Source organism: Enhydra lutris, unplaced genomic scaffold (genome assembly GCF_002288905.1).
Source record: "Enhydra lutris kenyoni isolate GAN:26980312 unplaced genomic scaffold, ASM228890v2 scaffoldscaffold62, whole genome shotgun sequence".
In the NCBI taxonomy this organism is placed as follows: domain Eukaryota; kingdom Metazoa; phylum Chordata; class Mammalia; order Carnivora; family Mustelidae; genus Enhydra; species Enhydra lutris.
The window spans coordinates 6,533,243-6,559,701 of NW_019154146.1; the positions used below are offsets into that span (position 1 = coordinate 6,533,243).

General features: G+C 42.7%; 1 protein-coding gene across 1 annotated transcript in view; it reads left to right on the plus strand.

The window, feature by feature from the left end:
• Positions 1–26,459, plus strand: part of LOC111158711 (parkin RBR E3 ubiquitin protein ligase) — a 1,042,614-nt gene that overhangs the window by 246,216 nt on the left and 769,939 nt on the right. The window contains exon 3 of the mRNA XM_022520930.1: positions 15,486–15,607. Coding sequence (XP_022376638.1) covers positions 15,486–15,607 — 122 coding nt within the window. The remainder of the gene's footprint in view (positions 1–15,485; positions 15,608–26,459) is intronic.

Consider the following 26,459-nt stretch of genomic DNA (forward strand, 5'->3'; position numbering starts at 1 on the left):
GGCACATGCCAGCACAAGATCAGAGTGGAAGGGTGACCGGGGAGCTTCAGATAGAGTCCCTTTGCAAGAGCCTAAGTCCATCCCACTCAGGCCACCATGTGGTTTGGACAGGTGATCAAACCACGGGTCACCGCCTAAGAAGTCAGACAAACTCGGTTGAAAAAAAGGACTGTTTCTGAAATCAGATTTGTCAATCAGTGTGAAAAATCTGGTTAGCAACATGATTGTACCTTTCAGGCAAGGACAACGCTCCCTGCAAATGGTGGGCAAATGCTGGGCAAATGGTGGCTTCAGCTGTTGAGAGGAGGTCATGCTGGCCATTTGGAGTCCAGAAGGGTTAGTCCACTGCCCTCAGCGTTTTTCAGCCTTTCTTGTATATTCGGTGATGACCATCCTGAAATCCGAAGCTTATGTCGAATAAACAATAATTTCAGTCGTCTTAACACTATTAAAATAAGACTATTTTCTTAATGCTGACACAAACATGGCTGGTGTAATGTAACCTTCCCTACGCAATGTAGTTAAATGAAGATTTATAACCAATTTATATTTAATCTTTTGACAACATTCATTTAGCATTGCCAAATAACAGAAGCTGAGAAACATTTTGTTTCAGAATCCCGACACTGTAAAAATAATTATCAACCTGCATGTCATTTTAATGGGCCTGGAAGCACATTCCTCATTATATTGTCACAGAGATTAAGTTATTTCAGGGTCAGGCTCTTGACATCTTGTCTTTTGCAAGCTGAAAGACTTCCTTGTGCCACCGTGCTCGTTTTCAGTCTGGTTGCTTGACGTCCTCCTCACACCTGCCATTATTTATTCATTGACACCGGGAGACATGAATGCCATGAGATGTGCTCTCCACCCTCAAAATTCTGAAGTCTAATAGGATTGATAAAAATATCTGTGGGGTATGGTGGATAGAAAGTGATCCAAGTACCAGGAATAAAGTATAAATAAAATGTAGTGGGAATTAGGGGAAGAGGATTTATGTTTGATGGATGAATCAGTGAGGACTTCCTGGAGGAGGTGGTCTATCTTCAAAAGACTGTGTGTGGGGGTAGGGATGAGGGTGTGTAGAAATAGGGAGGCATGATGCATTTTTAGATTTGTAAGCAGGGTCAAGGGAAAGGAGGAAAGGTGAATATTTATTGTGTACTTATTTAGGGACAGCTCCTGGGAGGCTTTTTACAATCCCATCTCCCTAAAAAGAAGAAGGCTTTTTTTTTTTTTTTTAGATTTTATTTATTTATTTGACAGACAGAGATCACAGGTAGGTAGAGAGGCAGCCAGAGAGAGAGGAAGGGAAGCAGGCTCCCTGCTGAGCAGAGAGCCCGATGCGGGGCTCGATCCCAGGACTCTGGGATCATGACCTGAGCCGAAGGCAGAGGCTTTAACCCACTGAGCCACCCAGGCGCCCCAAAAGAAGAAGGTTTTAAAGTATATTTTACAAAAGGCAAAATCATTACTCTCGAGCAAATATAAAATGAACACTTGAAATATTTTAAGCCATTAATTAATGAAGGACATCATAAGATATTATTACCAGTCCAAAGAGCACTTGAGAAATTGGAGATTTATCTGTTTACCCATCTATTCATAGAAATGTCTGAGAGCTCATTTCATCTTTGGGGTTATCTGTTTCTCAGCTCAGAAATTATTATCTACTGGACAAAAATCTACAACTCACAAGTAACTTCACTGAGTCTGAGACATTAAGATTAATGTTGACTATGGAGGAGTGGTGGGTGGGGGGCGGGAGTAACTGGGTGACAGGCATTAAGGAGGGCACATGATGTGATGAGCACGGGGGGTTATATGTAACTGATAAATTATGGAACACTACATCTGAAGTTAATGATGTACAATATGTTTGCTAATCAAATTGAAATTTAAAAAAAAAAGGAAAAAAAAAGTAACATTGATTCTATTTCCCTAGACCTGAATGGGTACATCTGGCTATTTACATTTAACTTAAATAAATATGAATTATATTCGCAAATTTACTCCCTCAGGTGGAGTCACCACACTTGGTGTGCTCAGTAGCCCCATGGGACCAGTGGCTGTCCTGCTGCACATCACAGAGCATTTCCAACATCGGAGAAGGTTCTAGTATATAACACTACCCTAGAAAACCTTTGGATGGCTTTGACCCTGTGGTTTTAAAAGAACTTGCTGCCTACATTTTTTGCCTTATTTCTAAGTTTTAGATACTTGCTCTGGCGGTGGTAAGAAGGGACGTGTCATGTGAGGGCAGTTTAGCTTGAACGCAGAGAGAGACCATCAGTGGCAGGCCCGCAATGGAGGGCCTGAGTTTATTAAGCAAAGCTGTTTGAATCTCATTCAGGAGGCAATGAGGAGACATTTAAGGAGAATGCAATGATCAAAGATTTACTTTAGGAAAATTAATCTGAAAGCAATTTGGAGAATTGATATGTTCTAGAGAGGGCAAAGACAGAACAACCTGTTAGCAAATGGCTTTTGTCCAGAGGAGAAGGGAAGGAATGCAGAGGGAACCCCACAGGACAGCAAACACACAGCTGTGTTTAGACACACCTGACGTATTGTTATTACTGGTGCACGTGTTATTATGCAGTGATGACATTGCATATTTGCCTGTGTTTCAGAAGGCAGAGAAGATAAACTGCTTCTCGCATCAGTAACCATTTTGGAAAATGTTAGTGTCAGAGAATCATTTAAGAAGTCTCAAGGAGCGGGGCGCCTGGGTGGCTCAGTGGGTTAAGCCGCTGCCTTCGGCTCAGGTCATGATCTCGGAGTCCTGGGATCGAGCCCCGCATCGGGCTCTCTGCTCTCTAGGGGAGCCTGCTTCCTCCTCTCTCTCTGCCTGCCTCTCTGCCTGCTTGTGATCTCTCTGTCAAATAAATAAGTAAAATCTAAAAAAAAAAAAAAAGAAGTCTCAAGGAGCTGCTTTCACAGAAGTGTGGGTCAAACTGGTGCTGCTTAAAAACATTTCATCTGTGTTTATGGTTCTTGGTGAAAATTCATTTGTAAAACTAGAATAAAAATGCCAAAACCAGTTCTTATGAGTTTGTTAGGTATTTCTAATGTATAGGATCAACATGGCAGATGGAGATGTTTATCCAATTTATGGCTGTCGGTGTGCTGTGATTTGAGGGTGGAGGGCTTCGATACCCAGGAAAAAACAGGGGCCTCATGATGTTCAAGGTTGTTAAGAATGTTGTGATAGGGGCACCTGGGTGGCTCAGTGGCTTCAGCCTTTGTCTTCGGCTCAGGTCATGATCCCAGGGTCCTGGGATCGAGCCCCACATCGGGCTCTCTGCTCAGCAGCGAGCCTGCTTCCCCCTCTCTGCCTGCCTCTCCGCCTTCTTGTAATCTCTGTCTGTCAAATAAATAAATAAAATCTTAAAAAAAAAAAAGAATGTCGTGATAGGGACACACTCTGATGTGAGCAAGGCAGCTGGTCATCACTGAGCGGTTAAAGGGAATAGAACCCTAAAATGAAACGTTTAAGGGAAATAGAAAGAGGTCAGTAAATAATCCGTGCTCGTTTAATATGTTGCTAGGCTAGCTGCCACTAGTTACTTGCCAGACTTGGGAGATACAAACATGAAAAGGCAGGTCCTTCTCCTGAGAAAATTGGTTACACAAAAATACAGACACACAGTTGTTATGTTAAATCTAATAACAAACACAAACCAGGTGAACCCAGTGCAGAGGAGTTGTGAGGGCGGGACACTGGCTCTGCCTGTCGTGCGGAAAGGGAGGCAAGGCCTCTTGAGAACCTAGCGCTTGACACTTCTAAAGGTGAGTGTGGCTTCCTGAGGGAGAGAATTGGTCCCAAGCCAAGGGCAGGTGTGGAGACCTGAGGGTACAGCGCATAGAAATCACAAGTGTTTTGACTTTGTTACTGCTTAGGGCGGTGGTAATTAAGTTTTTAAAGTTGGCGGGGAAAAAATCACGAGGGGCTGTGTTGAAAAATTTCAGCTGTGAAGGAATGGCAACTTTTGTGATTATTTTAGTGCCTGAAGAGATAGTACATAGTCTAGGAGTGTTGTTTTTGATAATGATGATTTTAAATATTTCTATAGGAAAACCACAGATGTCCATTTTGAGTAATATACAAAGCGCACGTGAGGTTTAATAAAAACCCCTTGCCCGGCACTCCTTTGGGGTCCATCCAGGGACTCAGGATGGCAAGTCATCCCCCTTCAGGGTAAAGCACTGCTGTAGGTAAACAGAGGCTGGCACCTTTTCCTTTTCTTCTTCCTCTTCCTCTTTTTTTTTTTTTTTTTAAGTATGTTGTTTAATGTGTTTTTAGAAGACAATTCCTTTAGCAGTTTGGAAGTTTCCTTGCTCAGGAGGAGAGAAATACAGAGGAAGGGAGCGTTGAGGGGAGGGCGGGAGAGGTTTGACTAGGAAAGGAGCCTGACCCAGGACAAGCACCAAGGAAGGAGACGAGAGAAGAAACCTGGAGATGTTGTTTCTGAAGTAGCCATGAGAGATGGAGGGAGGAGTGGATGGAGCTGTCGAGAGCGGGGGAGCCACGGTTCCTGGCTCCTGGCGTGGCTGTCCAGGACATCATGTTCTGTGGATCCCCCGGATCACGTGCAGGACACCCGAGGTACCCAGGCTCTAGATCGTGCAGCTAAGACACAGGGTGACCAGAGTGGACATCACAGGCTCTGGGTGCTGAAGTATCTCCTCTCGGAACTCATCTTAATTAATGCGCCTGCTGGTTCTGCCCAGCGCTTTTTGAAGTCTTTTCTTAGGTTTTCGCGGGGCCTTGATTTGCATAAGCTGTATGAGCGCTGTGATACCTGAGACCCGAAGCAAGATGTGCGGGTATGTTGGGGGTTCACTGCCTAACAGCACTGAGCGGATCTGGGCAGATGCCTCCTCTCTGTCTCCCGAGGGTCCCAGGGCTGGGCAGGAGCACCTGGATGGAAGGCGGAGCGGTGGGGATGTGCGCATAGATCATTTCAGAAACTGGAACTCAGAGAACTTTCAAGATAAGAGACTCCGTACTAGAGTACAGAGTCTGGGTTTGCGGAATACTAGGGTTCTTCTCTGCTGTGCAGGCTTTTGATAAATACCCTTTAAGATACGTATGGATCATGTCAGGGTTACTTTTGGATTTTAAAGCTGTTAACGTAAGGACTGTCTTGATTGTGTTTTAGGATTTTCTCACATGTTGCTGAAGTCTCAAACACATAGTGAGGTGTTCCCGTCAGTGTTTGCTGTTAGTGTTATTGATAGAATCTTGGTAGGTTCCTGTTACTCTTCTGTTCACTAATGACCATCCCCCCGCTTCCTTCTGACTCTTCTTGCCTTCCCCCAGCAAACGTGACTCCAGGCATACAAGGTTCACCACGTTTAGAAATCTGGATGTTCCTTAAAAAAATTTAAAGGAATTTCTTTCTTTTCTACTTTTGTATTTTAGTTTTCCTTTTATAGGGGTGGTGAGGACTATATGCCAGCCTGGGAGTCTCTAACACTCTAAAAGCAGGACTCCTCCCCGCCCCCCGCCCCCCAGTACAGCAAACCGAAGGTAGCTCAGACGTTACTGTAACTGCAGCCCAAACTTAGTGACCTCCTCGTACTGTCCAATATTGAGTTAAAGTGGATTTGCCTGGTCTCTCCAGTTTCTCAGTTTTTGATCACTCGGCTGGATTCGTCTCTACAGTGCACTATTAATTCTAGTCTGAAGGTGGGTGTGGAAGATACAGATGAAACCACGGGTCACCTAAACCCGAACCTTAGGAGCGTGAATTGTGATTTAAACACATGAAATCACTGCAGAAGACGAGGTGTGTCAGGGTGATGCAGACATTAAGCTTGTAGACCAGGAGAGAGGGCTCCCAGAGCGGGGCCGTGACGTATGAGCAGGAGTGCGATGGGTCCTGGGAGGCCCTTTCTATGAAGTGAGAAGACTTTCATGGTCCAAGGGTCCCGGGGGTACCTGTGAAAAGTGTTTTAGCTAAAGTGCTTCTCCTGTGTATTTCTGGAAGCTTATGAATTCACAATGTGACTATCAGCCTTGATTAAGAGAAGATAATAATTTTATCTTTTTTTTTCCCGCATGATGACATCACCTTATATTTCGAACTAATCACTGTCATGAAAGAAAAATAATAATTCTCCAATTATAAGATGCAATACAGACTTTCTGCATCTCCGTGACCACCAAAAGCTTTTCGCAGTCAAGGCTGGGAAGGATCAGATTTATTAACATCACATATTTTGTCTTACCATTTGGTAGAGGCCAAATAAGATACTTAAAACACCAGAGTTATAAGAGGATATTCAACAGTAGTAATGAAAATTGGAAATATTATGCTTAAATGGAGTATTTATACCAAACTAATTATATTGGCTATTGTAGATGCAATAAAATGAAGAACGTGGGAGTGGGGAGGGTCGCGCCTGCCCTCCTGTATTCTCTCATTGGAGCCATTCCGCTGGGTGTGCTTCCTGAAAGGGTTTTGCTAACATTCGGACCATTTAAAATAAGGCAATTGTAAAATTGTCTTTTTTAAATAGCAAGAAAAGTTTCACTTCTGCAAAAAATAAATTCGTTGGTTTCAAGGTCAGACCATGGATTACCATTTCTTGCTATAACATGCAATTTTAGATTATGTGCTAAACCCTTAAAAACGAGATGTACTTTTCCTTATAGTTGTTATACCTGCACGTTCTTGCCGAATGCCAGTGCTGTAAAGTGTTCATAGAGATTTCCACGAAACCTTTAGTGCTGACTGAATGAGAAGCGGGTTCGTGAGGCAGGTGATGATTGCGGCAATTGTTCATAATTGCCAGCCTGCATTCAAGGGCCACGTGTTAGCAGCCACAGAATTAATCCCCTAGAGTATTTAGTAAAAATAACCATCCCAAACAAGCTATTATCACGTGGCTGAGGAATAAGTAGATGCTTTGTAATCAGAAAAGCTTACGTTCGGATCTCTGACTACTCCTGTGGCATACTGGGGACCTATTCCACTTCTCTGAGCTTGTGTTTCCTCATTTCTAAAATGGCGATGGTGATGCCTGTGTTTCAAGGTATGAGTGTGACTGTAAGCGAGTCTGCCATTAAAATGAAATTTTGAAATCCATTTTGAATCTCCTTCAGTACCATTTTACACACACACACAGAGTTTTCATTTTGGAAATACTTTTTTAAGTGCAAGAGCTAGCTTGAAAATTTTACCCTCTAGACTGGATCTACACAATTGTTTACTTTTTCCAGTCTTCATTTTTCTACGATCCATCTCTAAGTGATTCATGGGAAAAATATTCTAGTGAACATTAAATCAATTTAAGGACTTTCCATCATGGTTTATGATCCATAATATTAATTGTAAAGGATGTGGTTGGATATGAAGCAATTTTGCAGAGAATCATACCTCAACTATTTCTAAAAATGTAGAGGTAGGATTAAGATGGAAATAATATGTAGGAATCAACATTCTTTAAAAAGGTTTTATTTATTTGAGAGAGAGAGCACAAGCAGAGTATGGGGCAAAGGGAGGGGCAGGCTCCCCCCAAGCAGGGAGCCTGATGTGGGGCTCAGTCCTGAGACCCCAGGATCATGACCTGAGCCAAAGGGAGAGGCTTAACTGACATAGCCACTCAGATGCCCAGGGAATCAACATTTATAAGTGTTGGAGAGAGGCCACCTGAGAAAGCAGAGGACTAAGTGCCCACAGGTGTAAGTACCTGGGAGTAAACCGAGTTCTGAATTTGTTGACAGCAGGTAAGGATAGCAACTGTACTGACATCTGCTATGTGGCAGATACTGTGCTGTGTGCCTCACTTCTGTCGTTCTCTGTTCCGTCCCCACAGCAGCCTATGAGTTAGGAGCCACTATAATTCCCATTTTGCATCTGAGGAAACAGGCCCCAAGGGTTAAGTGACTTGCCGAAGGGGATGAGGCAAGCCTCTGGTCTGGACCTAGATGGACATGTCCTGACCTGTAGAGATTTTCTTCTGAGGAAATTGTGAACAGTCCTCTGCAGTGTCAAGAATTTGTTCCGTGGAATTTAGAGTTATGGGTGTTCATTCGGCATTTTGAAGAGCTGTGACTTTTTTGGGGGGCCCACCATAATCGTACCCTGCCAGTGTCCATTTCCGGGAAGAAGAAGGGACTAGATTTACCTGGGCTTGGCTCTGAACCTGATTATTAATTTAAACCTCATCCCTAAATTATGCTTCATTCGACCGTTGTCTTGCCATGGGACTTTGGTTTTTACTTCCAAAATGAGGAAGAGGCGCTCAGTTACCAGCAGCCCCGTCCCCAGCAAACAGGCACGAGTGTTCGTTTTAATCTACAGTCTTTGCCTCCCCAGATGATAATACTGTGCAGATACATTAATTAAAAACCCTAGCACAGGGGCACCTGGGTGGCTTGTCACTTAAACATCTCACTCTCAGTTTTGGTTCAGGTCATGATCTCAGGGTCCTGAGATCCAGTCCCATGTCAGCCTTGGCCCTGAGCTTGGGGCTTGCTTAAGATTCTCTCTCTCCCTCCCCTCCCTGCTCGCTCGCTCTCTCTCTCTCAATAAACAAAAACAATAAATTAAAAACCCTAGCACAAAAATTGAGAATTAAGTTAGAACTTTTAAGAGCTGAGGTTGCTAACCATGTTTTCAAAGTGCATCCACTGGCTGGATGGCTGTGTAATTGGAAGCTGTTTATAATGCAGTTTTACCTCGGTCACTCTGCAGGAGTTAAGACTATGCCTTGTTAATAGCATGGAATCGTGTGGCTGGGTTCAGTGGGGTATCCTAACCCATCGGATAAGGATTGAAATGAAATGACTTTCTGTGTAATAACTGCCTCCTTTAGAGTAGTTCTACTTGTAAATTTTCAGAATTCATCTTCTTCCCACTTAACATTCAAAGACTTAGAATTATCTTTAGTCCTATGTACAAATTTTTCAAATATTATTTTTTGTTTGACTTTTATTTATATTTGCCATTTTTGTGGTCTTAAAGATAATATTGATTTATTGATTGCAAATATGATATGGCGATATTTTGAAGGATATATGGTTAGTCCAGGAAGCCTGGCTGGTGGAAAGATGTTCTAAATATTTTGTAATCATGGCTACCTTCTGTCTTATATGGATTTTGTACTCACACTAACCTGCATGCTACCACTTTTGTATCATTCCGTATGCGGTAGAATTTACTGACCTAGCAAATACATACTGAGTGTTCACTAAAGTCATGGAACTGAGCTAATTACTTGGAACATACGAAACAGGGTGCGGTGTTCCATATAGGGGGGGTGTAATGACAGGAATGGTAGGACAAGTAGGGGACACATGTGGGGCAAATTTCAATTTTTCAGTAATTTGCCTTAGGTTGGAGTGGACGTGAGCCTCCTCTTTTCCATGATCCAAAGCAAAATGTCACACAGAAATGATTCTGAGAGTCCACACTGAATGGATTTCACATGGAACTGCTTTAGACTAACTCAGTCTACATTGTTTAAACTGAATGGGTAGTTTCAGGTCAATATAAGGAGAAATGAGAATCTCAGAGGTCGTGAGGAACGACTGAGGAACTCATCCCACTGGAAAACACAGAAGAGAACAGATAACAATAAATAACAATGCAGGTCTTCAGAGATGGTGCCAATTTTGTTCTTTTTATAAAGATGTGTTGTGCACCTGGCTCATGAGGCATATATTCCAGCAAATGTGGCCCACCTCAGGCTGAGGGACCACTGCCCAGAAATATAATAGCAAGATTCTGGAAAATGTCGGGGGAGAAGATTCTCTATGGCCTCACTCTCTATCACAGGGTCAAGGCCCCAGCTTCAAAAATTTTGGCCAGAGCTAAGGGCTCTTCCATAGTGGGGTTACTGGAGTCAAACAGGACTGAGGGTACCTCCTAAATGACAAGAGGAAGGGGTAAACTGAGGCAATCAGGCAGGTGGTAGCTGAAAAATGGAGGCAATGGTGCAGACGTTATCCTTGGTGTTTAAGAAACAAGAACAAGGCTATAGGAAGCAGGAGGGCCAGGGCTGGGAATACTAAGTGCCAGGCTGGGCACTGTGGAAGGAGTCAGAGGAAGGCTTGGAAGGACGGGACTCCACCTGAAGAGATGCTGATTCTGTGGTGTTGGGACAAGTCAAGTGTTCAAAGGTGACAAAACTAAGCTGGATACTTTAATACTCTCATCTGTAATTATTTAGGGAGATATCTTATCTTTATGGGGGAAATCAAAGGAAGAATTCTTAGAGGATGTGCCATTTCCTCTTGAAAGCATGGGTCAAAGATGGTGGAAAGTGTGGTCAAAGATGGCAATCATGTTCAGTCACACATTAAGACTTGTTTCGCTTGGTCCAGGGCGTGGGGCACGTGCAAGGAAGAAATGAGAGGGAAGCTCTCTTCTGCCTCTAACACAACAAAGTCTCCAAGTCCTACCTCATGGTGCTTCAAGCTCAAACCTTCCCCTGTTCCGTTCTCACCAGCCAACGCTGTTTTCATATTGCACACCTAACAGCGGGCTGCTGTGCTTGTCAGTGCGAGAAGAATCTCCTTCGTATTGTCATCTGCAGGCTTGATGAGGGAGGGGGAGAGGGACCAGACACACCATTGTTATTTAGTCTCCTCTTCTGTGCTATGCCATGGGATGAGGTCGTCAGTCATTCCCCGCTACCTTTGAGCTGCCATGTGGGAGAGTGTGGATGTGGAACATTTCTGTGGTCACAGAAAGTTCTCTAGGGCAGCTTGTTCTGCTTAATATTTTAATATGGTCATGTGTGATAAACATAGTCATAAATCAGTTGTGTGCCTGTGGTTTTATAGGACATAGATACTGAACATTATTTTACTGTGGTATAAAACACGTTAACTTGTACTCTTTCTTCCCTGGTAAACAAATTAGCCCAGCAATTAAACTCTTGATTCTCTGTGACAGCCAGTGGTGGAAACTTCTGAGGTTAAAGAAAAGTTTTCAGGAGACTCAGAAGGTGTGGTTCTCAAGTATTCATCAATCATTTTTTAAAGTTTTTTTTTTATTTTTTAAATTTCTTTTCAGTGTTCCAGAATTCATTGTTTATGCATCACACCCAGGGCTCCATGCAGTACATGCCCTTCATAATACCCACCACCACCGGTATTTATCAGTCTTATTGTTTTGATTAGGCTGTAAGTCCATCATCTAAAACACATTTAAAAAATGGAAACTATGCATATTATGCCAGTTTCTCAGAAAGCCAAAGCAAATAATATATATACTTATTTATAAAGATTTATCAATTAGAGAGAGAGAGAGCACATATGCATGCAAATAGGGAAGAGGCCAAGGGGAGAGAGACTCTGTCCCTGCTGAGCGTGGAGCCCGACGCAGGGCTCCATCCCACCACCCTGAGATCACCACCTGAGGTGAAACCAAGAGTCAGATGCTTAACTGACTGAGTCACCCAGGTGTCCCAATATCTATCCTTTTAAAAAAGGGACTTTTCCTCAATATATTATGACTATTGTTAGTGATTTCTGTAATTCCCTGAATCAAGAAGGGAGAATAAGGGAAGGGGGGAGACCTAAGTATGCTAACTGGACAAAGTGAGTGAGAAAAACTAAAGATAATGACAGAAGCACGATGCTAAGGAAAGCCTAGGGACATTTGAAATGAACACAGTGACTCACACTTCGAGGGGCCTGACTACTGGCTGTGCTTTTGACTTCGGGGAGTGGGGGAGGGAGTGAAAAGAATGTACTTTACTTTGTAAGATCATTACGTTATTAGAGTCAGCCTCCTGGCTTATGATAAAATAATAATAAATGACAAATAAAAAATGACTGACAGCTGTGGTGGAGGGAAGAACGAACAGTCAGCAGGTGTGTGGGAACATCTTTTAAGTCATGTTCAGAAACATGAGCAGTTTTGCTTGCTGTCCACCAAGCCCTGCACGGTGAGGTGAATCCTTCCTCCAGACATTTTTTTTTTTTTTCCTGAGAAACCGTTTCACAAAAGGTTCCACATTAGGAAAGGTTCTGAGGTCAGATAAAGTCTGCCACGCGCTGTGCGTTTGTCGCAGGGTCACAGCCACACTGAATGTCCCGCCCTGAGAGGGCTTGCTCGCCTAGCTTAATGAAGCCTCACCCAAAATGACTGGGCTGAGGAATCCCAGGTATCGGGGCTTGACACCTTTTCACGGCTTGCAAACCGTGATCGTGTTCTGGAAGAGACACTTAAAATATGCTTAATTAGCCTCTGAGCAGAAAAACGGAAGCAGCCAAACCCCTCAAAGAGCTCTACGGCTTTATAGGAAAAAGTCCATATTTTTAGGACGTTGAAGGATCCAGGGATGAGTAGCATGATGTCTGCAAGTCAACGACAAATGACTCAGCTGAGCACACAGATGTGTCGTATATGTGTATGCACACACACGCGCGTCCACACACACGGAGAGGGAGCGCACTCAAAATACAGGAAAATGTTCACAACTGGTGGGCGCCTGGGTGGCTCCGTTGGTTAAGCGTCTGCCTTTGGCTCAGGTCGTGATCCCAAGGTCCTGGGATTGAGCTCTGCATCGGGCTCCTTGCTCAGCAGAGAGCCTGCTTCTCCCCTGCCTGCCATTCCCCTTGCTTGTGCTCTCTCTGTCTCTCTTGCTTGCTCTCTTTCTGTCAAATAAATAAGTAAAATCTTTAAAAAAAATGTTCACAGTGGGTGAACTCTACAGTAAAGGACGTAATGTGTAATACTTTTGACATATTTCTCGAGTTCTGAAGACATATTCTATAAAAAAAAGGGAAGTATTATAAGCCCAAGCACAAGCTGCACTGGTTATGCTGGACATGAAGGGCTAACCCTGTGGAAGAGTTGATTAGGCAAGAAAAAGGATTTTAAGATCCAGACAGAAGTAAAGGGAGCGGAAGGCTCACGTTCTTGACCAGAGACAGTGATGCAGCTGGAGAAAAGCGTTCGGGGCATCTTCTCATCGCCCTTCCATTCCTTTAGGAGTTAGGGCTCCAATTTCAAAAGTCTGAACCTCAGACCATCAGGCAGGCTAATGGGAATATTGCCCAGAAAACTCGTCAGGGTGGTGCTCTCACTCCCGTCCCGGGCACTCCAGACCTCAGCGTGGCACAGTGACACAGCCAAATTAGTGGGGAAACCGTCCTGAACAGGGGGTCTCAGGATGGACCTGAAAGCCCCGACTTCTTGACCCAGTAATGCCAACAGCTTGAATTTGCCGTGGCCGGGGCTGGCCCGACCTTGATCTTCCTTAGACGGACTACTGATCCCCAGCGCGCAGCTGGCTCTGCGAGGCGACGTGCACTAGGTGGCGTGTCATCTCGTGCGCTTCTTGCCACAGACATGGGCATGCAGTGTCTTCTGACGAACTTCTCAAGGACTTTGCTGAAGGTTGTAGCACACGGAAGAGTTCCCCAAGTCTCGGGATTGTGCCTGGCTACATCATTTGCTGAAACAATATTGCAAACGTTGCTATTGCCGGAAGGGAGAGAGAAGAGTCATTTAACTTCCCGCCGTTTCATAGATGCAGCATTTCCTATTGTAAAGCTGTTGCTAATATGCGCTTTGAACAATGCTGGCATCTTCGCCACCCAGGCTCCCCTTTGTAAGCTTCTCCTTTTCCCATTCCTGTTCCTCCTCCTCCTCCTTTTTTTTTTTTTAATTGATTAACCTTTACAGCAGTAGGTTATAAAAATTGTGAATTGCATTTGTTCCTATTTCTGATAAAGGTTTTTGCATTAAGGATTCCTGCTCCTGGGGCAACTGGGTGGCTCAGTGGTTTAAAGCCTCTGCCTTCAGCTCAGGTCGTGATCCCAGGGTCCTGGGATGGAGTCCTGGGATCGAGTCCCGCATCGGGCTAGCTGCTCAGCAGGGAGCCTGCCTCTCTGCCTACTTGTGATCTCTGTCTGTCAAATAAATAAATAAAATCTTTAAAAAAAAAAAAAGATTTAAAAAAGGATTCCTGCTCCTTCACTAAGCTCTTGGTACAAAGGAAAAATGTAGTCCTTGTGGTCTTCTATATTCTATCCGTTGTCATGGTATTTCTCTAACTTTAATATATGGTTCTATCCATTGCATTTATGACATATAGAAAACCTTAAGACTATATCTTACATAATTATTACATTTGCTAGTAACAATGTGATATTTATAGACTTGAATATCCTGCACAGTAAGGCAGTAAAGCTACAAAGAAGCATCAGAAAATGATAGTTTCTTATCAGTACAAACATATGTTTATATATTTTATCTTCCTTTCACAGTAGAAGCTAAATATTAATCTCTGGAGAGCAATAATTATAAAATATATTGGTAAGAAATGATAAAATTATGTTTAACATTTTTATTGTGCTTTACATTTTACAAAGTATTGTCACTTACAATTTTAGTAAAGATGGCTGAAGAAATGATAATTCAATATGCCTACAGAGGCTTTTTTTCCATATAAATTAGTAAGAAATAAATGGGGCTGCATAAGACTTTAGGGTCTCTGTTTCTCATTATTTTGTGCCATCTTTAAAAATAAGCCATATTTGTTTGGGATACTGAAGGTTTTCACTCATAATAAAATATTCCTTACTAGTTGCACATAATCTTGATGCTCATAGTAAAATTGTAAGCAAAATCCATATTCCATGACATTTTATGTAACCCTCACCCAACATGAAGTGAAGGTGTAAGGATTAAAAGAACTAGTTAGTAATATTATACATTTAAAAAGGCATTTATTAGTGAGTTCTTTGCAGAAATGACAGTGGGGCGCTGCTCTGAAAGGTCCCTCTAATGTACGGAATAACACTGTTTCTGTACGCTGACATTTGAGAGAAGTGATGAGAGATGTTTAATTATTGATTTTTTTTTTTTTTTTTGGTCCAGCCTTTCTTCTTGTGTTGTTCGAATGGCATTTGTCTAGGTAGAGAATACTAGTGAAACACAAAACCGTTTCTGTACACCGATGCCGGGCTCTGTTTAAACCCCTCGGGACTCTCGTCTTACTTTGTGTGTGACTGTGTGTTGGAAAGACTTCACTAGAACCCTGCAAACGGTGATGTCACCCATAGCACAAGAAATGGGCTGGTATGTCCCTTTAGATAAGATTTTAAGAGGAATAGCCAGAGCCTTCAGAACTGTGTACAGAAGCATGAAATGGAATTCAGGAGCAGTGGTCTTTAAATTTCCAATAGTCTCTACATTTCCTGTCCTTTTTACAAACTTGAGCGGCACAGAATGCATTTCCATTCCCCATGTTGCAAATGTACTTGGCCGGCTCTCCGGGCAGCAACAGTCGCTCACTTTGCTGAGTAAGTCACAGGGCTGCTGGCAAGAAGAAGGAAAGATTTTCACTCTTGAGCATAAGACCAGATTTCCTAAATTAAATTGTTGTATCCTCATTGGAATCTTTATCCCACCAATGTTTCAAAATGCTTCTGGGGGGATCATTTTAAAATTGGTCTCAATTTGGATTCACCATTGATTGGCTACTTTCTCTCTTCCTCCCCTCACCACCAGCAGGTAGACGAACCTACAACAGCTTTTATGTCTATTGCAAAGGCCCCTGTCAGAGAGTACAGCCGGGAAAACTCCGGGTACAGTGCAGCACCTGCCAACAGGCAACGCTCACCTTGGCCCAGGTAAGGAGCTCTGGCGTTGGCAGAAACTGCCCAGAAAAACCGAATGTCTGTTTCCAGAGCTGCCTTTTGGGGTTGCTAATCAGAGAAGACCCATGACCGAAAATAAAAGATACTGCTGTGCGTTTGCAATGGTTAATGGGATCTGGAGTTTCACTTACAAATACATTGTTCTGTAGCACGTTAGGTAGTGCTGGGCCGTTGTCTCCATGCACTTGTCCAGGCCTCCCTAAAAGCATCATCAAAAGCGCGTCCATAACAAAAAGAGGTCAGGCTTTGGTGGAGGTGTATTTTAGAAGAGGCCGGGAAGGAGCCTTCTGAGACACTGGAAGTGTGTCATTTCTTGATGGGTGTGACCAGAATGCAGTTCGATACTTGTGCCAGAATCCACTGGACTGTTGATGGAAGACAGCGCACTCGAGATTGCGCTAAGTCCTATCTCAGTAAAGGTGTGAAAAGGAGAGTCGTGGACTGCCCACGGTGTGCATGTGAAACCGCGGCCGGCAAGCTGCCATCTGTGGTCTCCGTTTGGATTCTGCGGTTCACGAGCTAAGAATGTTTTTGCATTTTAAGTGGTTGGGCGATATCCAAAGAGTAATGCTGGGTGGCCCGTGAATGCGCTCTGAAGTTTAGATCCGGTCTCCGTGATGACGCCGTAGCAGAGGGCAGCGCCGACCGTCTCCTGACGTGTTGTCATCTGCGCGGCTTCCGTGCCCAGGGCGGGGCTCAGTAGTTGCCTCCCAGACTGGATGCCCTGCAGAGCCTGACCTATCTGCTTCTGGCTCCTTCGAGGAAACGTGATGGGCCCTGATATGACTCATGCGCACAGCTAAGGCCATGGCTTCCTCGTGATGGTTGTGTAGGATTTAGCTAAAGTTGATGCAGACGTGAATGTGCGTGAGTGAGGAGGGCGTTCTTGTTGGCACGATCAAAGGTCAAGGTCAGGGGTCTTCAGGTGATGGGGGGCTGAAGTGGGGTCAAGGACCCCCTTACTACCAGGCCCCTATGATGGCTTCATTTATATTTTTATTCCATAGGCAATGGGGAGCCAAGAGAAAATGTTAAAAATAAAGGCAATCTGTAAAATGACATTTTAGAACCTTTATTAGTGCTGTAACTGTCATTGGGACTGAAGTTGGTGACAGATTGAGGGCAAAGAGGTTAATTAATAGACACTTCCTGTGGTTCATGCAGGAGGAGCTGTGGGCCTAGGTCGGAGTGGTGGCCCATGGAAAGTTATAACAGAGCGGCGTGGAAGAACATGAAGGATACACACAATAATGGAGGAATCGAGGATCCTGGCCTCCAGCCTGGGGAAGATGGTAGAATTACTCAAAAATGCAGCCTAGTGTTTCACTATGATATAACCTCTCCACTACCCAGGCAAATGCTGGGACTGCACTTAGGGAGACAAAGCTTATGAGTGATGGATCCACTCAACCGGACCTCTTTCTGGGGGTGTCGCCGTGCAGTGCTTCTGTCTGGGAAATGTGCTCTTAAGGTCCTATAGAAGTTTCTCTTCCACTGGACTCTTTCCTCTGCCATAAGCCTTTTCCAATGCACTGAACAGCCTCTTCTGGTTTTTCTGGTCTGTGTTCCAGTCTCGATCACCTCACCACTTTGAATTGTTCTTAGTGAAAACAGTCATAACAAATTATCATTGAGTCCCAAGCTTAATTATTTTCATGCGTTATCTAATGTATTTATTTCATAACACTCTAAGGACGGTCAGTGACCTTATTTTAGATTTAGGCTTAAAGAGATTAAGGAAATGAGCTTGTGAGACTCGGGGTTTGAACTGGGCTGTGTGATCTAAACTTGTATCTCCCCATTTTTTTACCACACAGGTATGTTTGCACCGATTGTTGTATGCTCGGATATCCCCAGTGATCAGACAGCTGATTTAAGACTTAGGTCAGAAGGATGCAACTGGGGGGCAGTGAGGACCATGGTGGGGGCAGACCAAGGCCCAGGTACGGAGGCTGCTCCTGCCAGTTTGTTAGCAAGTGGTGGTTGGGGGTGCCTAACGTGGCCAATCTTTTATTTAATTAAGAGAAACCATAAATATGGATTTTTTAATGTGAAATTTCTCATGTAAGAATACACCCCATGTGGGGGGGAAAAAAAGTCAGAAGGCCAAAAGAAAAAGCAACCTGGAGCATCTGTCTAAATACACATCGTACCATACAGGTGAAATGGTGCGTTACCGTTAGGTGCTTGGAGAGCACCTTGTGTGTTGTAAGCACTTAACTCCAGTGAGTCATTGCTGAGAACTTAAGAAGACGACTCTCCAGACTCTCCATACTGCTTGGGTTAGAATTCCTACACCATTATTTCCCGTCTGTGTCAGCTTGGGGACATCTGTTACCTGGGCTAATGGTATCTACTTCTTATTTCTTGTAAAGGTTAGTTACTATATGAAGAGTACTTAGAACAGTGGCTAGAGGGGCGCCTGGGTGGCTCAGTTGGTCAGGGGTCTGCCTTCAGCTCAGGTCATGATCCCGGGGGCCTGGGATCCAGCCCCGCGTCAGGCTCCCTGTGCAGAGGGGAGTCTGCTGCTTCCTCTCTGCCCTCCCTCCCTGCACATGGGCTCTCATTCTCTCTCTCAAATAAATAAATAAATAAAATCTTAAAAAGAAAGAACAGTAGCTGGAACATCAATCATTAGATATCTTAAATGCTTTCTTGTTACTTGTTAAATTATTATCCATGAGTATTTAGCGCACGCACACACACACACGCCTGCGTGCACACACACACACGCCTGCGTGCACACGTTTGTGTCCTTCACCGTGAAATAATCCAGACTTGGGCTAACTCCTTTCAAAGAAGTGGAAGCATCTTCCCTCTGACGCTGTTTATCCAGAAGCTCGCGTAGCCCCCTCAGCTGTTCACTCAGACCCTCAGGTCCTTGCAGTGAGGATCTCATACCCCCAGCGGTCCAGGCTCTGTCCTGTCTCAGGGGCCCACTGCCATGACCACTCCGGGCTTTGTCAGTTCCTAGAACTGCTCTGCATCTGATTACGCAATGCAGACTTTTATTTTCCCCACATTATTTTTGCTCTGTACATTGTTAACCCCTCTCTCAAGTTCTTCTAGAGCTATCTGGCCTTTTCCTTCATCATTTTCTCCCCTGATAGGCTCTGACTTGAGCTACTTTATTTCAGATGTCGTTAAATTCCTGTTCCACGTTCTGTGCAATTGCCCATTTGTGCATATTCCAAGTGTCGGTAAAGCCTCTTGTACTGGAGAACTTGTGGGTTCAGATCTCTGGTGTCTTTTCAGCATGTCACCCAGTACCTTGCCCATAGTGGGGCACAAAGCAAATAATGGGAAATAAACGGTGTCAGTTCTTGAACCTTGACACGTGGATTCATTATATCCACATACTTTAGAAGCTATAGTTGGCATTTATAATCACATCATCATAAAAATTATGATTGTTTTGTTACCACTTATTGAGTCCCTTCATTGCGTTTATATTCTGGTGCTTATATTTTTCTCTAATTCTCATGACAGACCTGCAAAGTAGGTATTATTATCTAGTGGGTTTTTTTTTTTTTAAAGATTTTGTTTACTTATTTGACAGAGAGATCACAAGTAGGCAGAGAGGCAGGCAGAGAGGGAGGGGGAAGCAGGCTTCCTGCTGAGCAGAGAGCCGGATGCGGGGCTCGATCCCAGGACTCTGGAATCATGACCTGAGCTGAAGGCAGAGGCTTAACCCACTGAGCCACCCAGGAGCCCATTATCTAGTGTTTTTAATAAAGAGACTCCATGAAGTTAAGTAATGAACCCAACGTCACACAGTTAACAACATTGGTGCTAGGGATGGAAAGTCTTATGGGTTTCTTTAGAGCCCTGCATTTTCCACAGGTTCACTCTATAGATCTGGTAATTAGTGTCCTATTACCCAGCTACTTCTCTATACTTAAACTGTCCTTCCGAAATACTCTTGGTGGGGGGAGAGGGGTGCTACATAAAGATTTAAGGAGAATGGGAAAGATGTTTTAAAGAGTACTTATTTAATCTGAAATTTCATTTTATTTTGTTTAATCTTATTTTTTATTTTTTTTTAATCCAAACTTTTAGTATAGTTACTAGATGCAGCAGCACTGGTACACGGTGAATAAGTAGAACAGGCCCTTTGATTTTTTATCAATGACAGACATCCACACTTAGTAGTACCTTCCAGTAGCTGCTCTGTGGAGCTTCTGAATAATCTCGCGAGTCTGCAGGCTCGCGCTCGGCAGTGGGTGGGCAGGAGCTAAAATCTGCTGAGGAGAGGGATTTCTCGGTAGAGAATAGGCAACTCTTAGGCTTCTTTTTTTCCAACTCTAAAGAGATCTACAACTGACAGAATTTTCTCTAGTCAAGAAAAAAATAAAAAGAAGGACTTTGTGTGGCTGACAAGTTCCATAGCGGAGCATCGAATGGATGTGGTTTATCTGAGCTCCTGTAGGGAGCTGTTTATATACAAAGAGAAAAATCAGAACCTACTTAGCCACCTGGGCTATTTCTTTTTTTAATATAATTTTATTTCTTCTGGTCTGAAAAAAATCAGTCTACAATGGCCCTTGGCCTTTCATGACTCTTGATAGTAAACTCCTAATTTTTTTCTGTTGTTGTGGGGCACTTATTCGTAACGCCAACATTTCCTTAGCGCTATTTAAAATTTGTGTGCAAGATAATGAGTGGCCTCTCATACATAATGCTCTAAGGTTTAATTGTTTACATGTTTCACATTTAATTTGATGCTTCTAATGAATTGGCAAGGAGGACAGATAGCCATTTCTGTCATGGTGTTAGGGTGGGGAAGCTGATGTCCAAGGTTTCAGCTTGACCTTGAGAGTAAATTGAAAATCAGCTGGGACACCAGGTTTTCCTCCAAATTTAAATCAAACTACCTTCTTTATTTCATGGCGACCTTGACGAGTGTTTCCACTAACCAAAATAGCCCTTGCAAACATGAATGCTCACTGGAAAATAGTGAACAGCGGCTGATTGGAAAAACATGGCAGGACTCCAATTTTCATTTGCTTTTGGAAGAGTGTCCACGTGGGTCCACACAGAAATGGTGCAGGCTTGAGCTCAGAAGGAGGGTTGCTTTGCACTTGCATATGTATCTCTGATCATGTGCTTGAACAATGAAATGGGCAACCTAAAGGAACCTGTGTCATCACTGTCTCCCTTGTTAGTGTGGACACTCAAATGATGAGCAAGTCATAGCTTCGAGGCGTTTCTTTTTTTTTTCATTAATACAAAAAAAATATGAACAGAAAAAATAAAGTTTTCCAAGATATGTAGAAAATACACAGCTTTTAGAAATGACTGGAAACCAAAGAAGGAACTTAAATTGGAAAAAGAAGCAGCACCAAGAAACTTAAAGATGCTTGTCCCTCCTCCCCCAGGACTCTGCAAATTCAAGGTTACAGCAGGTATGGTCCTTCTGGTCCATCTTATGGAAGTGTGGTGGAAAGGAATGGGCCTCTGGCAAGCTGTCAAAGATATCCGGGGACCAATTCATAAGAACACAAAACTTTCAGAGACTGTGTGACGTGTGAAGAATTGTGCTTGAGCTGATGAAGTTTTGTTAGAATATGATGGTGAGGAACCTGTTCACAGGGGTCATGCTAAGACAGCTTCTCCTCCTCAGCCCTGCGGGCTCCTGCTCCCTAAGTCCTAAGAGTGCCCTCTCCTGTGTCCCGTGTCCCTCCCTACCACTTTTTACAGCCATTGCCCACACTCCAGGAGGATGCAGCCTCCTGAAGACAACAGAGCTTCTGGAATAGGGAGAAACAGACTTGTTTCTCCAACAGGACACAGGCTTAAAATACAGTAAGAATATTTATGAATAAAATAATTTATCAACTAAAAAAATCAGAAGCAAGAATGGATGTGGAATCAAGGGGAGAGAGCACATGGCATAGGATTTTCTATCTCGCAATATTGAACATGGAACCATCTGGGAGCAGAGAGCTGGAGAAAATGGCTTCCTGCAGTCCCTTTCCTGTTAGATGTTCTGGACTTGAGTTCTGCTGCTTAGTGACTGTGCACCTATGGGCAAGTGACTTAAACTCGTTGTCTCTGTTTTCTTGTCGTAAAATGGAAGGAAACAATTTCATGAAAGTTTTTGTGGATTAAATGGTTTAACTCTCTCAAGATTGTAGCAGCACTGAGAAAAGGAAATAGCGAGCGTGGAGTACATAGTAAACATCAGAAACTGTTGCTCTTAACTGACATTCATTCAGGCTAAGAGTTTTCTGCCAAAAAAGCATCAAAGCAGCTGCCGAATTCACACCCTAAGCTTATACCTCCAGGACTCCTTAGTTCGATGAAGGTTACAAATTTTTCATCTCCCCAGCACAAATTCGGGATACCCCGAATTATCCACCATCAACATCTTGTGGTTTCCGCTCAGTTTATTAGTTTCCCCATGAATCAGAAGCCAGGAGATTACAGCAGCCAAGAACTCTAGGAGACTTTTTTCCCCCTACAATCACTATAATTACTTTATCTCAAAAAGAACTTTATCTTTGCCACTCTAATGAGATACTCTGCCATGGAATAGCATTAAAGCTAAAAGGTTTCTGATGAGAAATGGCCCAATAAATAGAGTAAGATGTAAAATGCCTGGCATGATGGATTTTATTTAAAATTGGTTTATAGATTAGGAACAATTTATGTGAGGATATTTATTAAGAAATATTGTCTAAATGTATGATCATTCCTAAACTTAATATTTGTTACAGATTAATTGTTAGTATGGAGTCTACTTGCTTCTCTTAATATTAAAAGCTATATAATAAAGACTTTGGATATATCTAAGCTTATTTAGGAAATGAGAATGTGTTATAATGCTTTTACTTATTTATTCAATTGTTAGGCATTTCTGAGCTTTTGGATTTTAGTGAAAGAATCATTGCAAATTATTTTATGTTATTTAAATATATATATTATTTTTAATTCAATTTTTTAATTTTTATATATGTACTTTAAATTTTTTAAAGATTTTATTTATTTATTTGACCCAGAGAGTTGTCAAAAATGGCCCTGAAGTCTGTTTTGATTTGTGTTATGATGTTAGGCCTACAAAGAAGTGAGTTTTTGTGTGGATTCATCTCACGTCAAGGATTTAGGACGGAGAGGGAGCTGAACACAGTGCAAGTCTTGCCTCTTGCAGGTGTCAGGGCACCCCCATACTCACTCCCTGCCGTCAGTTCTGCCTGAGATTTCTCTGGGCTGTAGCGACTCTCCTTCCTCCATCTTTCCGAAGCCCACCTTCTTTGTGTTGTATTCCTTTTGGTCCTCACTGTAGAACACCAGCTGTCTCAGCCACAGGGATGGCCTCATGCTAATCAACCATCCCATGGAGAGTGACTGACAAACGATTGAGAGATTAAAAGGTTTTCCTCTTTTTCTCTTTCCCAAACCAATACCTACAAAAGAGCCAGTCTAAGGTAAAAATAAATAAGTAATAATAATAAACCAAACCTCAAAGAATTATCGTAAAGAATTTTAAGTTTTGATGATTTATTTTATATTAAAGCATTATTTTTGATGGTTTACAAATAGATCGAGCACTGTAAATTCTAAATGTAAAATGACCTACCAAAATTGGGTTCATCCAAGCCTCTTCAGGGTTATTAATGCCAACCGATATAACGGATGTAAAATTGTAAGTGAATGCTACTAGTGTCACTCTCCTGAAACTTACAGTAGTTTTGGATAATCCATGCCTAGTGTTCAGACTTAAAAATACTCTTCACCACCAAGATCTATCTCCAGTGACTACAGATTAATTTGCTAACTTATATGACCAGTTTTACCAAATTTACAAAAATAATTATAAGGAATAATTTCATTATGGAACACTCTTTTGGAATTTTTTATCTATATTGTGATTGCACTATTCATTTGATTATCTTAAACATATTCAGTGATATATTTTCTTATCAGATTTTAAGAAATGCCTAGTTTATTGAAAGCTAAAGATGATAGGTGAATTCATCTTACGGAAGTTTTCTTCTTGACCATATCCATCATACAGTCCTTTGAATATACTCAGGACTCTAACTTTTCATGTAAGAACTTTTGGGTTATACTGATTTCTTTCTACTGTTTATTTCAGTTGTTCTGTTTTTCCAGAATGTTCATTTTTTCCACCAATTTCTCTATTAGTTACCCATTTCCCCCAAATTTCTTTTAACCGATTATAAAGTCTGCAGCGTCTTATATCGAACTGGATTGTTCAAAGACATCTCCAGCGTGAACCGAATAGTTTTCTATCCATACAAGCATCTGAGATGTTCGATTTGTTTCTGCGCCAGCTCTTTCCTGCTGTCGCTCGAGGCCATCTAGGCAAAGAGCAGGAAAGAGGATGTTGAGCACACAGCGCACTGAAAGCAGGGAGGGCATCTGAAGAGCTCAGGGGAAAAATCTTAAGAGACTCTGAAAGATAGAGAACAGACTGGAGGTTGACGGATGGAGGAGGGGGGGGATGGGCCAGATGGGGGATGGGGTTTAAGGAGGCCACTTTGTGTGATGAGCACCAGGTGTTCTGTGTAAGTGCAGAATCCCTAAATTCTAACCCCCCAAAAATATTGCACTGCATGTGAGTGCAAATAAGTGTGTGGGGGGGAAAGAGTTTACATAAATTTTTTTTAAAAAATGAAGAGTTCAGAACACCAAGACCAAGCAACACATCTTATAAATAATCAAGTAATAATTATATTATGTAAATTGACTTTTCTGTTAATTTGGTAAATCAGCTTTTGGTGAATTTTCAGCTGACTTCCCTAGAGGCCCCTCCTACAAAAGGCCACAGAACATGCCTGTATAGGAGAACACAGTCTGAAGATAAAAGTTTTCATTAAAGTTTGAGGTCATTTTAATGGCTCTCAGTGACTCCTCCAATGTTTTCGCGGGGGTTCTGGTGGGAGGAGAGTGGTAAATGAGAGAAGAAGGAAGTGGAGGGAGCAGAATGGCCTCTTGAGTTTGACTTGAGCCTCATGGTTTAGCGGAGAAGGAGAGCAGAGTCGTTTTTCATCAGTCTGCCTGAGAACCTGGGCAAAAGTGGGAGCTGGCACTTGCGGAGCTGTGGAGAAGGGAGCCCCGAATCCCCCTCGTACTGGGGGATCCTGGGCAGGACTGCCAGTTAGCACACTGGTATTCAACTACATTTGGTTTCAGATAACCAGCGAATACCCTTTTAGGATAGGTACATCCCAGACCCTGCATGGGACGTAACTGCACTACTCACCTTTTATCTGAAATTCATATTGTTCTCTATACTTCATCTGAAAACACTAGTTCTGGGATCATGTCTTTCCTGTCGGCCGGGCCATCGGTGTAACAATCACGGGTCACTGACATGGTCACCAGGGAGGCCCTCAGTGGGCTCTCGATCAAGCTGCATCGAGACAAGCAGAAGCGGGAGCAGGAGATGAGCAGCGAGTCTGGGGAACAGAACAGCGAGAGCGACAGATGCAGTAGCGGTCGTGCATGGGGAGCAGTCCCAGCAGGACAGTTCTGGGAATCTAGAACCCAGGATCCCTGAGGAATAATCCCGACAGCCAGCAGCCACCTAAGCCACACGCCCCTTTACGGGACGAAAGTGTTTGTTTCTGGAGGACTGCTGATTATTAGTAAATCAAAGGGAACTTCTCATTAGAAAAACAAACACGTGAAAACCATAAATGTGTTTTTGTGGGATGGAAAATAAAAACAGTTCATTTTTTCCTATATTACATTAATGTGAATCTTTAATAGTTGATAAACAAGAAGTAAAAATACAGTTATCCATTGAAATAAATAAAATGTCAAATGCACATATGAAATTGCTTGTGATAAAAGTCAAATGTAAATTTATTTATGAAGTAAGTGAAATGCTCTCCAGCTGAGCTACAGGCGACCATAGGCAGCAACGTGTAGCTCCATTGTTCAGTTACAGAAATTCTTAGGTTGAGAGTTTTGCCAGAGCCACAATGTGTGTCACAACTTTCCAGAATTTTTCCTTGGTCGTTTGTTATTAGTTGGAGTGATTTCAGCAAGTTGAAGCCTGCATAAATGTTGGTTGCTGTTGGTAATTCACTGACATTTTAATCTGGTTAATAATTCGCATTTGGACTTTCGTGGAGAAAGCTTTTCACTGCTTCTCTGTTTAGGGACTCTGTATTAGTAAGTGATTTTTTTTAAAATTGTGGATTTACTTATAACTTTTTGAGAAAACAGAAAGCAATCGTACAAATGCGCGTTCCCGGAGCACACCTGTAGGGCGGTCACGTCGTCAGAGGCCCCTGGAGCTGCGGTTCTTACCAAGCCGTTATCCTGTATCAAGCTGTAAACTGTGTCTCACCATTTCTGCCTGCACGTTTCGCCGTGTCCCAGACCCGTGATGATAGCGTGAAATTTCGGAAACTGTAGGTACAAAGTTAAATCATGCTATTCTGAGATGTACGTGTACATATTTTAAAGTGTATTGAGTTCTCTATATCTATCTCTCTATCTAATCTATCCTCTATCTATGGTGAGGAGTGAGTATTATTAATAACTAGTTTATTGAATGTTTACCAAACACCAGGGTCTAACCTCAGTACTTTGCCCAAGTATCTCATTTAGTTTTTATATTTGTATAGTTCTCTTTTTAATTTTCATGTATATGCATTGTTACATCAATGTCATTTTTTTTTTCATCAATGTCATTTTTTATGTGAATGATGGTAAAAGTTTTCCAAAGTTTGTCAGTCATTAATGACGTATGGTCATTGGAAAGTGATTGAGCTACCTAGCACTTTATTCTTTGTTTGGTTGAGCTACCTAGCACTTTATTCTTTGTTTGGTTGAGCTACCTAGCACT